The 16,948-nt window shown below is 45.3% G+C and overlaps 4 protein-coding genes across 4 annotated transcripts in view; 1 reads left to right on the top strand and 3 right to left on the bottom strand.

Annotated features, from left to right (window-relative positions):
- LOC119229525 (E3 ubiquitin-protein ligase RNF123) overlaps positions 1-314 on the bottom strand; it is a 49,107-nt gene extending 48,793 nt beyond the window's left edge. Inside the window, exon 1 of the mRNA XM_037489967.2 lies at positions 59-314. The gene's annotated coding sequence lies outside the window, so the exon portion shown is untranslated. The remainder of the gene's footprint in view (positions 1-58) is intronic.
- Positions 315-975: 661 nt separating this feature from the next.
- Positions 976-7,192, bottom strand: aldh4a1 (aldehyde dehydrogenase 4 family, member A1). Its single transcript, XM_037489781.2, has 15 exons — positions 7,003-7,192; positions 5,851-5,944; positions 5,671-5,763; positions 5,357-5,404; positions 4,852-5,007; positions 4,325-4,474; positions 4,141-4,215; positions 3,859-4,046; positions 3,621-3,694; positions 3,303-3,499; positions 3,082-3,129; positions 2,840-2,992; positions 2,642-2,763; positions 2,164-2,282; positions 976-1,850 (listed from the first exon to the last, which is right to left on the bottom strand). The coding sequence occupies exons 1-15, from the start codon at positions 7,041-7,043 to the stop codon at positions 1,738-1,740; spliced, it is 1,671 nt and encodes a 556-aa protein (XP_037345678.2). The 5' UTR covers positions 7,044-7,192; the 3' UTR covers positions 976-1,737.
- A 4,309-nt stretch (positions 7,193-11,501) lies between these two features.
- On the bottom strand, positions 11,502-14,773 carry LOC119229445 (transcription factor HES-5). Its single transcript, XM_037489782.2, has 2 exons — positions 12,146-14,773; positions 11,502-12,058 (listed from the first exon to the last, which is right to left on the bottom strand). Exons 1-2 carry the CDS (start codon positions 12,203-12,205, stop codon positions 11,672-11,674), a joined length of 447 nt encoding a protein of 148 aa, XP_037345679.2. The 5' UTR covers positions 12,206-14,773; the 3' UTR covers positions 11,502-11,671.
- A 327-nt stretch (positions 14,774-15,100) lies between these two features.
- On the top strand, positions 15,101-16,292 carry LOC119229446 (achaete-scute homolog 5-like). The gene has a single exon (XM_062563895.1). The coding sequence runs from the start codon at positions 15,882-15,884 to the stop codon at positions 16,290-16,292; it is 411 nt and encodes a 136-aa protein (XP_062419879.1). The 5' UTR covers positions 15,101-15,881.
- The last annotated feature ends 656 nt before the right edge of the window (positions 16,293-16,948 follow it).

Below are 16,948 nucleotides of genomic sequence, written 5' to 3'. Positions count from 1 at the left end.
AGCAGCTAACAGCTAACCGCTAGCCGAGTGAACGCGAGCAGCTGACAGCGACACCCACCCGTCTCTTCCTTCCGTCCCCCGAACGAGTCTCCCCCGCAGCGGCGTCCCGCTGCCGTTTGCCGTGAGTTCAGAGGAGAGAAGATGAACTGTTGTTGTTGTTGTTTAGGGTGACGTTAGCTGTCGGGAGAAGGATTTTCTACCACAACACTCAACGCCTTTCGAGCTATGGCGCGCCGGTCGGGACAAACTCAGAAGCGCTGCTTTGGAGGAAGAAAAACAAAAAAAATCACAAAGGCGTAAAAAAGGAGCGATCCAGTGGTGGGAGAACTATTGAGTCCTTTATAATAAAAACAAATATTTGTACGGTTGTGAAAATTCAAATAAGGTTGTGTGTTAATTGACAGTTTATGACCTTTGAACTGACACGAAATGTTTCGAGAAAAATAGGTATTCGGGATGATTTGTGAAGCAGGATCAGGATTATTTCCCCAAGGAACTCGTGTTGTAAAGTAGTGTTGCCTAGATGTTCAAAGTGTTCCCTTCTATTTCCTTCAATCTCTCGCTGATGTGAAGGTGACCAGCTGATCCTTGTGAGGGAAACCAGCTGTTTGACCTTAGACTCAGCACATCGAAGCTGTAGAAGGAAAGTAACCTTGATTTAGATTCATTGTATAACGTTTACTTTTGTTGATATATTACCCTCTTCATTTCTCTAATTTGCGGCAGGTAATATATAAATTATATGAATATATATTCTAATTCATGTCATTGTAAAATAAATGAAAAGTATAAAAACTAAATTGATATCATTATTAAATTCATCATTAAGCCAACCCTTTTATCTAGTACACAAACCCAAATAGAGATAATTTAATAAATATATATATTGTCAAACTATCCCTAACTTACTACCCCATTTCATAGTGTCTAAGGGAGAAATGTGCTGATATAATTATTCCGCACAACAACAAGAGATTAAAATAAAGTCATTTTTATTCAGTTTGATAAAACAAACCATTGTTATTACATTTTTCAGCACTGTAAAAATGCAAAGTGACATTTCAACATGTAACAGGGAAAATCCCAGAAGGTTATATATATTATAGTCATCTGCATTAAAATCTAAGACACTTCCTCAGGTTAGTTCAGTTAAATTGAAAATGTACCATTTCTTTAATAATCCAGCTTTTTGACTAGAAGTCACATTTGGCTGCAACACAAAAATCAGTTGCGTCAAAAAAGGAGAAACGGCGTTTCCCACTTGCTAAAATTAGATTATTCCAAATGAACACCAACAAACATGAGACATAACCGAGGAAAACCTTTTATGTTCAGTTATTGACCTAAAATAACGTCTGATGGGGACGCAACTTTGTTATCTTCATATTGTTAATCAATCAGGCAGTATCTCAATTATTTGATCTTTTGGATCAGCAAAGACATCCGTTTTTCGGTAGAAAAGTAAATAGAATATTTATAATTCAGAATATATGATTTTACATCCAATTACTAAAACACTGATTTATATGTATAGTGTTAATGGGTGAGCCTGAGTAGACACGTCTCACAAACGTCATCGGACGGCAATTAACCAACAAACCAGGAGCGAAGACGGCGGGCGGATAAAGCGTGCAGAGGAGCCCCAGATGGACCAACATCTGTCCATTCAGCTCCACTCGCCTCACAGGAAGTCCCGTTGCTGTGGTGGGGGAGGGGCCTCGGTCCAGCCCCGCACACTCAGCCCATGTAGGGGTACTTCCAGTCGGTGAGGGGGACGTAGGTCTGTTTCACCACCTGCGGAGACGTCCACCTCAGGACGTAGTGTTGCCCTCCGGGTTTGTCGTTCGTTCCTTCGACGCGGAGGAAAGTTTGTTTACACTTTATTCTGTTTATATGAAGTCTGACGTGTGCAACATTTAAAGAAACAAGGCGTCTAGAAGAAATCCGTCCTCATGAACTGGAAATCAGGAGTTCACACTTCGGTAAAAATCTTTTCACACACAAAACATAGACAACCCCCTCTAATCCAGCCATGTCGGTTTACTTATGTGTATGTAGTTTGTGCATTTTGATTTATCACTATTAAAATGACTAATTGTAATAATTCCTATTATTGATAATGTTATTAATGAATCCATCAGAAGAAGAGGAACCAGCTCCCACCTGAAGCTCTGGCGCCCCCAAACGGCTGCTGAGCGACGATGGATCCGGTGGATTTATCGTTGACGTAGTAGTTCCCCGCAGCGTTTCTCAAGACTTTAGCGGCCTCGTCGACCACATTCCTGCAGAGACACAAACTTTATATGAAGGAATCGGGACTGATTTTAGCAGATTAAAAAAAAAAGACTACCTTTTGACTTTTAGCGGCCACAAGAGGGAAATGCTATTCCTGATTTACACACGTTCACACAAACTTGTCTCCATTAAAAAAAAGTATAGGATCAGCTGCTCTTTCTGTACCCAGAGACCTGTTATAAACCATCACTCATTACTTAAAGAAGCCTGATGTTCTGAGCAATAAAGGTAGACATGCTTTTACTCCTGAGAGAAGCATTTGAACGTGTCCCTCTTCACCTGTCCTAACGTGTGTGTGTGTGTGTGTGTGTGTGTGTGTGTGTGTGTGTGTGTGTGTGTCTCTCACTTGTCCTGAGCGAACACGGCTCCCGTCAGAGCGTAGGGGGACGTGCTGTCAATCAGCTGCAGCACCTCTTTGTAGTTTTTCTCCGGATACACATAAACCGCAAGAACAGGACCGAAGATCTCCTGCACGACACAAAAGGAACACAGTGAATGTTTGAGGGAATGCCGTGTGTGATTGTTTGTTTCGGTGTGCGTGTACCTCGCTCATGATGGCGTCCCGCGGGTCCGTGGTCTGGATGATGGTCGGCTCCACAAAGTAACCCTTGCTGTCGTCATAGTTACCGCCAGCGACCACTTTCAGAGCGGAGGAGGACTTGGCGCGGTCGAGCCACTTCTTAATCCGAGCGAACGACTGCGGGAGGAAGTGCGCACAAACATTAAAAAATACAAAGAATCACAGAAGAGAGTTTATTTGGAAACGACGGCTGAAGGAAGCTCCACCTTGTTGTCGATCACAGCCGAGAAGAAGGTGCTGAAGTCTTCAACGGGCTGAAGGACACACACATCGGTAGTTAATAACAAAAACCAGGGTTGGGTATTGATTCTCCGCATTAAAAACACACCTGTGATTATTAAACAATATCATTATTAAAGTACGAGCAAAGTTGGTGGTTCTTTTCAACGCTTTGGTGTAATTTAGAATCACGATGTTGAGCACTCACGTCTCCCACTTTGAGCTGGCGGTGGATGTCCAGCAGCTGATCCCTGATCTGCGGCCACAAGCTGTCCGGTACGTACATCCTGGAGCAGGCCGAACACTTCTGACCTCCGTACTCGAAGGCCGAGCGGATGGTTCCCTTCACCACGCTCTCCACGTCCGCCGACGCGTGCACGAAGTGGAAGTTCTTCCCGCCGCACTCTGAAAAGATAAACTTGAAGCTCAGCACACGTCATGGGTAGGAGAAGAGGATTTACCCAAATGTAATAACAAATACGACATTGTAAGAGTGGGAGAGATACGTTTCAGAGGTCGTGCTCACCTCCTGCCAGGCGAGGGAAGTTCCTGTAGGAGTCCAGGTTCTGAGCGACCTGCTTCCAAAGATGCCTGAATGTCCTAAAGAAAAAGAAACAACAGACAGATTCAATCAAAGCAGCTGTTGTCTAGCAACAGAATTGCTGCCTCCGCTCCCGGCTAGAAGCGGACACCCCGAGGGCGAGGGACACCCAAACAATATTAACACATTTTAAAGTTTCATATGAATAGAATCCTCTGCTTACGGGACGCTGCCGGTGAAGTTGATTCCCGCCAGGTGCTCAGAGGAGGTGATGGCATCTCCGAACACGGGGCCGTCCGCCGGGAGGAACTGGACGATGTTGGGCGGCAGGCCGCACTCCCTCAGCACTTTGTAGACGGCGTAGCTGGCCGACATGGCGGTGTCGCTGGGCTTCCACAGCACCACGTTACCCTGCAGGAAGAAGGAGGAGGAGGAAATGACAGCAGTGTGTTTTGTTTATTAATCTTCCAAAATATCATCATCAAAGGGATGATCATTCACTCACCATCAGAGTTGGCGTTCCTGCCAGGTTGCCACCAATAGCAGTGAAGTTGAAAGGCGACACAGCTGCTACAAAGCCCTGGAAAAAAAAGGGGGGGGGGGGGTGATGAAAAGGAAGCGAATTTATATTTGTTGGGCATTTTTTCTGGGTGGTGTATTGGCAGCTGAGCAGCCGCTCGGTGACTCACCTCCAGGCCTCGGTACAACATGGTGTTGGTGCTTCCCTCGGCGTCCAGCGGCTGCTGGTCCTGCAGGTCCACGGCGTGTTTGGCGTTAAATCGGAAGAAGTCGATGAGCTCTGCGGCGGCGTCGATCTCCGCCTGCACCACCGTCTTACCCTGAGGTACAAAAGACGAGTAGACTGATGAACATCCACGGTTTGCTTCATTCCAATGGGAAAACGGGGCTTTTATTGTGACGGTGCAGCAGTCTTGTGTCATTTTCTTAGTACAAGTAAGTGCATGTAGTTCATGCCGATTCATTCCATGGGAACGGGTAAAAGCATCCACTATTAATATAACACTTTATTAAGTGCTTTAACAGTCAGCCCATGAGATGAACCTATAAACAAACCGAAATTATTTAAAAAAATAAAGAAAAAAGACCTGGCATACAGGTAAGTAGCAAGTAGCATTTAATGTCATTATGCATTTATTGACATCTTACTAGCCGGGCTCTAAAGTGAGGAGCCCGGACCCCGGAGGGTCCCCCGTACCTGGCCGATCATGGTCTTGGCGAGCACCTCTGCTCTCTTTGGGCCGGCGATGACGTCGGCGGCCTTGAAGAGAACCTGGGCTCGGTCCTGGACGGGCTTCAGGTCCCACTCTCTCCTCGCCGCCACCGACGCCAGGATGGCTCGGTTGATCAGCGCCTGGAGAAGAACGGGTCGCAGATCAAGAACTACGGCACCAAGCTAGAGCTACGCGTAGAGAATCCAACATCACAACACGCAATGAGAAGGTCAGGGAAGTGTCACAAGTTCCAGTGCAACCAATCAATCGGTTTGATCAAGAACAGTATTGACTTGTACAACTGAGAAGCCTAATAATTTCTATAACATGTCTTACTTTAGGTATAATTAAACTGACACGTTAATTATTGGGGTTAGTTAGAATAGTTGAAACCAGTTAAACGGTATGAAAACAGCCTGTTTACGTTATGTGAAAATAGACCAACAATAGAGAAGAATACAACCTGGAACATCTTTTATTACAACTCACCTTGTCAGCATAGCAGAACTTTGCCACTTTGTGGGAGTGATTGAACGGCTTTGAAAAGAAACAAAGAAAGTCAATCAATTAGAACAGAAATAACTAAGAATTCTCTCTCCTTCGATGTGACTGCTGATCTTTCAAGTTTTAGTTGTTCATTCCTTAGGACACAGACTCGCCAGTACCGGGTCCCTTGAACGTTATGGATGGACACAACCACCACCCTTACGGATCCAAGAGCCCATTTTAGCTTTAGGTGATTTAAACTACGTTAGTACACCTCAGGCTATCGATGCCAGCAGGGAAGCGTTGTGTTGACTCACCGAAAGCTGATATCGGACGTCTTTGGTCCACACGTGTTCGTCTCCGACCACGCACGGGATCTCCTCCGTCTTCCCCTTCAGACCGGCCAAGGCCTGAGAACAAAAAGGCGCAGATTGTGGCGTTAACTTTGCAAAAGACTCCGTCTTTTGTTTTGGGTGAACGCGCGCGGCGCCTCAAACCTTCAGCAGCTCTTTTCTTTCGGCGCTCCCCTCGGCGAATCCCAGGATGGGCTCGTTCTTCACCTCCACCGCTGCCCGAGGGAACGTTTTGAACCTTCAAAAACAAGACAACTATCAAATGATGGAATCATGTAATGGGCCCTTCGGCTTCGTTGGCTTAAAGTGTCCATTAACGTCTCGGCCGCTGAGCTCTTTGAATGAATGAACAAACAGGAGCTGCCTGAACTAGTAAACGTGTGATAGTCTCATCCTTCGGAAGCTTTTCCTCCCCTGAGTGACTTTCCATCCGCTTCCAACTAAATACAGCCAAATATATTTTGCATTGATTAAAAAAAAAAAGATCACAAACTGTCAAAGATCTGTGTGTCAAAGTTAGTTAAAACATTGAGCAGCCACTTGAGTTGCAGCTGTGATAAGTAGACAGCTTTTTGCTTAAGCCACACTCACATCTGCACATTGTGGCTGAAACAGACGCTCTTTCATAAATGATTAACTAGACCCGTGTGAACCCTCTAAACTCTGAAGGTCGGTGGGGGGGGGGGGGGGGGGGGGGGGGGGGGGGAGATCTCTGAAGCCTGGCGGCCGAGGGAGAAAGAAAACAAACTTTCTTTTAACAGATGTCGAAGAAACAAACGTTGGGCTCGTGTTCGGAGAAGCAGCAGCTCGTTGAGGCTGAATATGACTTCGACTTCTAGTGTTTGTTTGGACAGAACTTCAACTGCAGCGGTGATGAGTAACGAATGAGTCTGTGAAACAGACCTAGACGCTAAAAGGACCCAGAGACACTGAGGATTAAAGAAGCTACGTAAACACTGAGACGCGTTACGTCACGGTTTTGACAACAATCAATAGATTGTTTGACATGAACTTCACTCTTTTTAAAGTGGCTAACGGTACATTAAAGCTAAAGTAAGTAGCCACTTTAGCTACTTTGACGTTAGCTACTTTTCACCGCAGCTCCCACTGATTAAAGGTTATTGTTACATAACTAAAACCAAACTAAGCCTGCTCACACTGCACCTCGGCGTTAAACCGCGTGTTAGTAGGGACTACATTGGGAGCGTTTAGGAATAGTCGTGTGCTACAAGGTTAGCTTTAAGCTAGCTGTCATCGGGTCAGGTCGCTGAAGGAGTCTCGTGTGTCGGTGCCTACCCCCTCAAAGACCGGCTCACAGCAGCCCTCCCGCGCAGCATGTTTCTGTCCAAAGTCAACCAAAAGTAGAGACGGGGACGAGTGGAAGCAGCCCGGGGTAAACCTGATCAGGGATCGATACCTGAACAGATACAGGTGACACAGTACCAACCACCGAGTAACTAAGGTATAAAAATACAATTTCTCCGAAGACGACTGCATGTCCCGCTCTCCTCTGCCTCTGATTGGCTACTACACGCCGCATTTGTTGAATCGATTGGTTACGTTTTGAGCCATGGGATGAGATTGGCTAATATTACCAGAGTGAGCCAATCAGAGTCGGAGTAGTGCGGGCTGGAGTGGATCCTGTAATATGAACGTTTATTTTTTCATGTAATACTCCCTCTTAGCCAATTAATTTAGTTATTAGTTTTGTCAAAATTTTAACGAACATGTGAGATTATTTTTTTGTAAATGTACGATAGAAGCACACCTCTCTCCACCCCGCGAAATAGTCTTCCAGGGGCGGGTCCTGACTGGCCAATCAGAGGACAAGTAAAATGCCCTCAGCCAATCACAGGCCACGTGTCAACGGTTTATTTCCGAACACTCTTGAACTTTCGCTCTCGTCTCCACTGACTTGACTCGTCGGCGCCTCACTTCTGCATCCTCTCAGCAGAGAACAGTCAATGCGTTCAGACTATGCACCATGCACCATGTTATATTGATATTAGTACAACATACTATCATTTTCAACAATAAAGTTTCATTCTACGTACATATTGAATAGATCTTTTTTTTTTGGGAACCTCTCATTTTTTACACGTCGTATTATCATTATAGTCATCATGATCAATATTTTTCATTTTTCCTCAGGGTTTTGTTCTTGTTTTTTAAATATCTCTTGTATTTGTAGGTCATGGAGTTGTGACACAGAGTGACCACTACATTGGGTCGGAATTGTACGGTGGCCGAGAAGGTTCAGACAAATACAAAAGCAACAACACAACCGCAAATGCCACAACGCAACACGAACGCCACAACACAAAATACAAAAGGCACATCACAACTGCAAATGCCACAACACAACACGAACGCCGCAACACGAAAATACAAAAGCCACATCACAACCGCAAATGCCACAACGCAACACGAACGCCGCAACGCAACGCGAAAGCGAAAACGGAAGTAGCTGCCCACGGGAGCGAGCGTATTTTGGAGGAACGCCCACGGGAGCGAGCGTATTTTGGAGGAACGGAGCTGGAGGATGCCAGATCGTTTAAGAAGTAAGTGAAACATGATTCCTTGCGGCTACAGTTAAAGTAAGGAATCATGTTTCACTTACTTCTTAAACGATCTGGCATCCTCCAGCTCCGTTCCTCCAAAATACGCTCGCTCCCGTGGGCGTTCCTCCAAAATACGCTCGCTCCCGTGGGCAGCTACTTCCGTTTTCGCTTTCGTGTTGTGTTGCGCCGTTCGTGTTGCGTTGCGGCATTTGCGGTTGTGATGTGGCTTTTGTATTTTCGTGTTGCGGCGTTCGTGTTGTGTTGTGGCGTTTGCGGTTGTGTTGTTGCTTTTGTATTTGTCTGAACCTTCTCGGCCACCGTAGAATTGGCTGACAGACAGTTATTTTACTTTATTTTCTACACAATTTCTTCACAGCTCTGATCCCAAGATACATCCTTGATGTATATTATATACAGCATGTATTCAAGAAAAACACGTTTAACCTGTGGTTGAAATTTGTGGATAATGTCCTTGTGAGAAAGTGTCTCTATTACAAACTGGCATATAGAAATATGATATTTATTACCTTTATTGTGCTGTTGCTTCAGTGAACAGAGCAGAGTAAACATGTTCACATCTCTACCACTAGGTGGCAGAATACGTGTCTTTAAACCATCGGTTTAATGTTTAACAGTTTTTGTAATTTTTCTTGGTTACAGCGGGGCAGAGACCACTGCCCCCCTCTCAACTGAGGCAAAACTACCAAAAAGGTTTGAATGTGTATTTTAAACATAAAAATAAACGTTTAGTCTGACAAAGTTTTAAAACAAACAAGCAGCCGTGTTCTTTCTTCATGTGTCCTCTGATTGCCTGTTTGCTGGTTACCTGCTTGAGAACTGGCCTGGTGTCAGTGTTTATCTGCCTGTGTTTTAGGGCCCCTCATACGTCTCTCTCCCTCTCTCTCTCTCTCTCTCTCTCTCTGCACATCTGCAGCAGTCTGATCCCATCAGACAGCAGGAAGGTTCCCAGGTAATAAAAAGAGGCGATGAGGCCAGGAGATAATTGATGCCCCCACCCTTGCGTTGGAGGAGAGGGGGGGGGAGTGTGGGAAAGCTAATCCTGCCCTGGACTCATGGCTTTGTGATGCTAATGTGTCTCCTATAAATAGAGGAGGGGGCTCCTCGGGGTCCCATCACAGCTCGCTCTGCTCTCAGACCGACCGATGGCTCCGAGCAGCAGAGACTCTCCCGTCTCAGGGCCGCCCGCCAGAGACAGACACAAAGTAAGTCCTTCTTGTCCTCACTCATGTCCTCTTATGCTTGTCCTCTCTGCGGCTCGATGTCCAGCATCCATTTGCTCATTCACTACCTGACAGGAGAAGAAACTCCCAAAAAAGAGAAAATTGGGAGAAAATAACTGACCATGTGGGTTTCCCCCTTTCCCACAAACTTCCAACCAGGACGAGGCCCTTTGACACAAGTTAAAGATCATTTGGTGGGTGTGTCCGTGTTTAAGGAGGGGGGAGGGAGGGAGGGGGGGGGACAGATAGGACAGTGGTTTAATAAATACTTGATATTTTATGTGAATGTTTTTCTGTTTGAAGGAAAACCACTTCATTTGATTCTGGGTTTTATCTCATTAAAGAACTAAATGCATTTAAGTACTTGTACTTCATTTGAGATGTTTCATTAGTTAGTAAGTTAGGCTACATCTACATTTGACACTTTTTACTCCACAGTAAGTTACCTCGCAGTGTAATATTTAAAGCTCAAGTATGACAATAGTAAGTGAGTATATTTATTAAGTATTTAGCATTTAGTATATAATATTACCAACATATATATAACATTTTCTGAAAAAGCTTAGCTCACTAAATACTGATGATTTCATCACAGTGTATCAAAGAATATTCTAATAATAATAAATAAATAATAAAAAATAATAATTTTAATTACAGCAAGGATAATAAGAAACACTCCCCTCCATAACAATACAAATATTACGTCAACATTAAAATAATTAACCATAGAAAGCTATATGTGTGTGTGTGTGTGTGTGTGTGTGTGTGTGTGTGCGTGCGTGCGTGTGTGTGCGTGTGCGTGTGTGTGTGTTTTCCCATCTGCTCTCACCTGAAAGGACTCACCTGCTGACACCTGGCGCACGGCAGCGAGATCCCACGCCTCCACTCTGATGTCCACATGTACTGTGTGCACATATTACTATGTGAATTATGTAGTACACACACATATATATATTTGTGTAGTACACTCATACATGTAAATGTTCGTAGATAGTACACACTATACTCTGTAAATACACATCATGCAGATAAATATGGAGTAAACTTTTCCTTCCAGATCTGATGAGGATGATCGTTGGACAACAAAAGGTGTGGGGGGGTCATTTAACATGGCACACGTCCTTTGTCCCGGGATGAAGAGGGGGGGGGGGGGGAGTGTTGAGGAGTGTGGGAAAGCTGTGGAGAGGCAGACTCCAGGGGAGGCAGGGCTCAACATCTGTGTGATGGAGGCCGCGGGGGAGGGGGGGAGGGGGGGAGGGGGGGGGGGGGGCGTGCTTAACATGTACACAAGATTAGCCCACGTTGATGAGCATGTGTTCCCATCCGGGCTCTCTAACTCAGGTTAGATATTATATATTTAAAATGATTAAATCTATAAAGATTATAGATTTATAATGTTACATTTTTGTTATATTTCCCATAAGCCTCAGCTCTCTTTTAATTCATTTAAAAAACACATGAACAGAGCTGTCGGATGCTGATTCTGATTTGTTTCTCTTTGTGTGTCATGTTCAAGTTTGAAGGAGCTGAGGATGAGGAGGAGAGGAAGATACTGGTGGCCAAGGAGGACATTAAAGCCTGGGTCACATGGCCTTCACACAGCTGTTTGAACCACTTCTAGAAACTCAAGATGCATTGTGGGAATGTAGAGAGATGGATACATCATTTTACTGTGCGTCTATACGTCACTCTGCCTTCCTTCCAAAAATGGTCATTTGTGTTCATTTCGGTTGCAGAAATTCATCGACATGGCGAGTTAAAAACATGTGACACCAGAAGTGAACAGGAAGTTATTTATTTGTCACGTAACTTCTACATAGAGTAAAAATAACTTTCTTACTGTTTGCTTACGTAAGCGGCCATCAACACCAGCTCGAGGACTCTAAAATCATGTACAATAAATATGATAAATACATGTTATGCAATAAACTGAAATCTTCCCTCCAGCTTTTTTTTTTAAGTCAAAGATATAACACAAAATAATTCCTTTATAAAAGGTGACAGTCTAAAACACGCGTTGATTCTGCATGATGATGCACGCACTATATCGATTAGTGCGTGTCATTGCATCAGTCTGCACTCCACAGGAGTCCAACAGTTTTCTGCAAGATCAATCCAGAAATAGTCCATACATTCCATAGATCCGGTGATGACGCGTCCCCCCTACCAGGGCCTCCACACCGGCCCGTCGGTTCCGGGCGACGGCGGCTTGGCGGGAGCCTGAACGTAACCGTGCGTTGAGAGGAGCGGCGCGTCGTGCGCGTACCCGTTGCGCGGCGGTGACGTCACTCCCGCCGGTGAGCCGGCGGAGAGGAAGCTCGTCGCCTCCTCCCAGCAGCGGGAGAAGCCGTCGCCGTGGGCCGCCGCGAGCGCGACCCTCGGCCTCAGGTGCCGCTGCAGGAAGCCCACCGTCATCTCCAGGACGTCGGCCTTCTCCAGCTTGTTGTCGGGGTCCCGCTGGTGGAACTCCTCCTCCAGGAGGACCTTGAGCTGCTGGATGCAGCTGTTGATGCGATCTCTACGCATCTTCTCCACCGCCGGCTTCCTCAGCTGTTTTAAGGGGCGGAGGCGCTGGGTTAGAAGAGCCGCAGAGAGGACAAGCATAAGAGGACATGAGTGAGGACAAGCAGGACTTACTTTGTGTCTGTCTCTGGCGGGCGGCCCTGAGACGGGAGAGTCTCTGCTGCTCGGAGCCATCGGTCGGTCTGAGAGCAGCGCGAGCTGTGATGGGACCCCGAGGAGCCCCCTCCTCTATTTATAGGAGACACATTAGCATCACAAAGCCATGAGTCCAGGGCAGGATTAGCTTTCCCACACTCCGCCCCCCCCCCCCCCCTCTCCTCCAACGCAAGGGTGGGGGCATCAATTATCTCCTGGCCTCATCGCCTCTTTTTATTACCTGGGAACCTTCCTGCTGTCTGATGGGATCAGACTGCTGCAGATGTGCAGATAGAGAGAGAGAGAGAGAGAGAGAGAGAGAGAGACTGATGTTGGGCCACTTAAACACGGGCAGATAGACGGCTGCTCGTTGTTTGTTTTAATATTTAATCATTGAAGTGAAATACAGGAAGCCGATGTGAGATCCTGAAGCAGCAGTAACGCTTTGTGATGTTGCATAAAAATAAAGAAAAATATGTTTTTCATAATCATCAAAATGCTGTTTAGAGGAATGAGGAAGCCGCCCTCTTGGAGCTGGAGCCCGGCCTCCCTCCTTTGGGTCCTCCCAGGACTTCTCCCGGTGTCCTCCGGGTTTCCCGGGGGGTCCGACGCGTGGTGATCGTTCTAACGCACAAGCTGCGACACGTGCCTCTGTCGCACGTGACGCAGCAGGTCGAACGCGTGTGTTTGCGCGTGCGGGAGGGCATACATTTAAGAACAAAGCAGCAAAACAGCAAGCGTTGGTTTTTAAATAATTAAAACCAACCAATATTCAATTTGGAAATGTAATTATGCTTAAAAGTCCTAAAAATCCAAATCAGGAGAAAACATGTTATGTTATTTGAACGAAAAAAAACTGCGAACAAAAATTAAACGCTTAAAAACGCTGAAATATAATAAAATTATTAACAAAGTACAAATGAAAAGATCGAAGTTTGAATAATTTCATGATGCAGCCATTTTCTGTTCTAGACCCGGTTCAAAAGAGTGGATATTATTGCAGACTTTGTCGACTTGTTTGGTTGACAGATGTTCACACATACAGACACACAGTATTCAGTCTCTTGCCTCTGAAGAAGCTACAGCTTTGTGTGTGTGTGTGTGTGTGTGCGTGCGTGCGTGCGTGCGTGTGTGTGTGTGTGTGTGCGTGCTTGCTTTCAGTCTGCCGGTGTTGACTGATGATGTCACTCTGACTTCACCTTTCACACTTAACAAGCCGAACATGTGACCGCTTCCTCTCAGCTTTTGAAGCCTGAGTGACGACATCTGAGTGTGTTGAGGGAGGGATGGGGGGGAGGGGGGGGGGGGGCGCAGGTCTCACCTTCAAGAAGTGCCAGGTCAAAACAATTTGATCAACATAGTTATTCCATTTACATGAATTAAAAATGTCATTCTTCTGATATTTTGGAAAAACAGTTGTGTGTTTTGCTGTGTGTCCATGTGATTTAGAACAAGGTTTCAGCGGCGCTCAGTAGGAGGGGGGGGGCGCTTGAAGTCCCCCCCAGACGTCTCCAGAGGAGTGTAGAGTCCAGCCCCTCTGCAGGGGTTTGGTCCATAAAAAAAGCCTAATGGGTGGAGCTGAACCATGTGATCAGAGGTGAAGGCCCAAGCTGTGCTGTGCAGTCTGCAACACCAGGGGTCTGCACGCCGACGTCCCCCCCTCACATGTCTGTCCACGCGGGTGATGGACTCAAGAGGCATGACATGATCCCGATGTGGTGGATTAAATAGGTTTGCAATATATCGATAATTATGTGCGCATTGCTACCAGGTTTCCATGTACAGCACATGACATGGTGTGAAATGATGTGACCATTATAACTTGGAAAAGAAATTGTGGGCAAGAAGTGATAGAAGTCATGTAGTGATAATAAATAATAATTAATTTACTTACCTGGTCCAGTTATTATTATTAGAAGCACATGAATAAGTTCAGCAAAAGTGTACGAAGTCTTTTTAGCAGAACCTGTTGTGTATGAATCAACGCAGTTCACTGCCGGTAACTCTCAGGTTACAGGTGTGTGTGTATGTGTGTGCGTGCGTAAACAGTCATCAGTGTGTGTTGTGTGATGAGAGGCTGACAGGAAGGGTGTGTGTCGCTGATGTCTTTCATCTGGAAACACAGGATTTAGGAAGAGGAAACTGCAAACACTCATTTCTGTCCGCGATGCTCTTTGATGTCTCGTCGTCGACTGTTGCAGCGAAATATGTTTTCAGAGTTCAGATTTACACTCACACCTGAAGACATGAACAAAATGTAAACAGGGAACTTGTTGTTCTTAATAAACAAGTAAGGGCTCAGTTCCCCCTCAGCATCATCACACTGTGTTAAATGATCCATCATTTGGCAAACTCGGGGAATCGTTTTATACAGGCGGCGTGTTCGGTCCTGTTTCACACCTGGGGGGGGCGGAGCCTCAGCGAGCAAAGCCAGGTAAAGCTGCAGCGTTTCATCCTGCTGCCTCAGACCGGAGGAAACACTGCAGCAGCATCTGAAGGTGAGACAAAGACAACGCATCATCTCATTACACTTTATCATGTTTCATATCATATATACACACACTTTTCTGGACATATACACTGTAGTTTGTATGGGTGTAGATGTAAATCAGGTGTTTTAGGTGTACATTATATATATACACACCCACACTTTTTTTAGAAGCTTCAGTTTACAGCTTTCATGTTGTATACCACTTTATAGCTTTCTTCTACTCCATCGGATCTCAGAGGGAACAGATGTAAATTTGTAATGGCACTAGCTTTAGTTACTTTGAACATTTGTATAAATACACACATATCAACAAATGAATGATGTTTGCTTTTTTACTTTACTTTAAAGTAAAATTTAAGATGGAGGAATTTGTCTTTTAACGGAATATTGTAAGTACTAAAAGACAGTTTTTTAAGATATGTGAAAGAAAAAACAAACTACATATTCATTTTGCCAGAGCTTTCAGCCATGTTTCCCCGTCTTCAGCTTCTCTTTCAGGACTCAAAATCTCTCTTCTTGTTGTCATGGTAACGACTTACAGCATGGAGAGCTACTGTAGCTGAGCGCTAGCTGCTAACATGCTAACATGCTAAAGGGGAGGGGGCCACTCAGTTTGTTTTTCTTCATTATTTCATTCAGTCTGCGCGTTAGCTAACTTCACAACACTAACCTCACTTTGTACAGCGGGTGAGCTTCACCACTCGTCTCTCTTAATCAACATGCATTCAAATCTTTTGGAAGAAACTTTTGTTTTGGACAAAAAGTGGATTTTCACCACAACTCAATTTTTTTTTAGACATTTTTAAACAATGTTCTTGATTGGCTAATGTCCCGCCTGTTTCTGGAATCCGTGCGGAAAAACCAGGGAAAATGGAGACAGGAACTGAAAATAATAAGTACAAGACCCCGGAAAGGTTTTACATGGCGGAAGAATACGTTCAACTTTTATTTTTAAATTTTCCATCCAAGAATATTTTAATACACCATTCTCTGACGGCTCACGCTTCTTTGTTCAGCTTATTAGTTAGTAGTGCTAACCCTAAACTAACCTTCCATTCCTTCCTGTTGAATTTACATCTGACGATATTTTTGATACGAAGCTGATCTATTTGCTTCTTATTCAACTCTGTCTCAATTTCAGCTCTTAGTTGAACTCTGTGCACGTTCGTCTCTCGGCAGGATGAAGCTCCACTGAGGCCCGCGCTGCGTCTGCAGGTTCCCACCATGAGCTCCACCTTCTCTCCTCCGTCTTACCTGAGCTTCGGCGCGTCTCCCCCCGCTGGCCACCGGGAGGACCGCTCCGTCCCCTTCCTCCTCTACCCCTCGGGCATGGACCCCCTGAGGGGCCCCGGGCTCCTGCCCTACCTGGCGCCCTTCCACCACCACCACCACCACCACGGTCACTTCAGCGTGTACGAGTGCCCCTTCGAGCCGGCCTTCATCCAAAAGCGCAACGAGCGCGAGCGGCAGAGGGTCAGGTGCGTGAACCAGGGCTACGCCAAACTCAGGGACCACCTGCCGGGTCAGAGCGCCGACAAGCGCCTCAGCAAGGTGGAGACGCTGAGGGCCGCCATCAGGTACATCAAATACCTGCAGGGCCTGGTGGAGGTGGAGGAGAGTCTGACGGAGAACTGAGAACAGCTTCAAATTACTGTTTGACTTGAACTGAGGCGGAGATACCTGAAGGCTGCTCATCGGCGGACGTGCATTAGGGACCATTAGCTACTACATTAAAGACAATAAAAATAGATTTATGATAAATTTGTGTCTTTATTAGCGTCAGAATGTTTGAACTGGAGAGGACAGAACACTGGGACTAAAAACTAGATTATAAAAAAAACTTACTTTTCCATTTCTTGTTGCAGAGCCTTTACTCTGAATTTTCTCTTCAGCCGATTTTCATCTATTAGAAATAAATTACTTCCATGCATGTGAGCAGACGTTGTGTTTGCTCCTTTAATTCCTGTTAAAGTCAGCAGAATTCCGTCTATGTGCATCACTTCTAGAAATATAAAAAAATGCACTTTTTTAAAATTGAATCATTTTCTTCTGTGACCAAATGTTTGTTTTAAATTTTCTTTACACAATGTTGGGTTTCAATAAAAAAAAAAAAAAACACAAGTTTGATGCTGTATACATTTTGCTACGGCGATTTTGGGATTAGTGATTATCAAGTCCTCCATAATAAAGCAGCAGCGCCCCCGGTGGACACAGGACGAATGACGCGATGGAATCGTAAATTCTTCGTTCAATTTTCCCCCTGAAGCCAGTTTTAACATTACTGATTCTCC

This window comes from Pungitius pungitius, chromosome 8 (assembly GCF_949316345.1).
Source record: "Pungitius pungitius chromosome 8, fPunPun2.1, whole genome shotgun sequence".
NCBI lineage: Eukaryota > Metazoa > Chordata > Actinopteri > Perciformes > Gasterosteidae > Pungitius > Pungitius pungitius.
The sequence above is the reverse complement of the archived record's forward strand: the minus strand, read 5'-3'. Positions and strand labels throughout refer to the sequence as shown.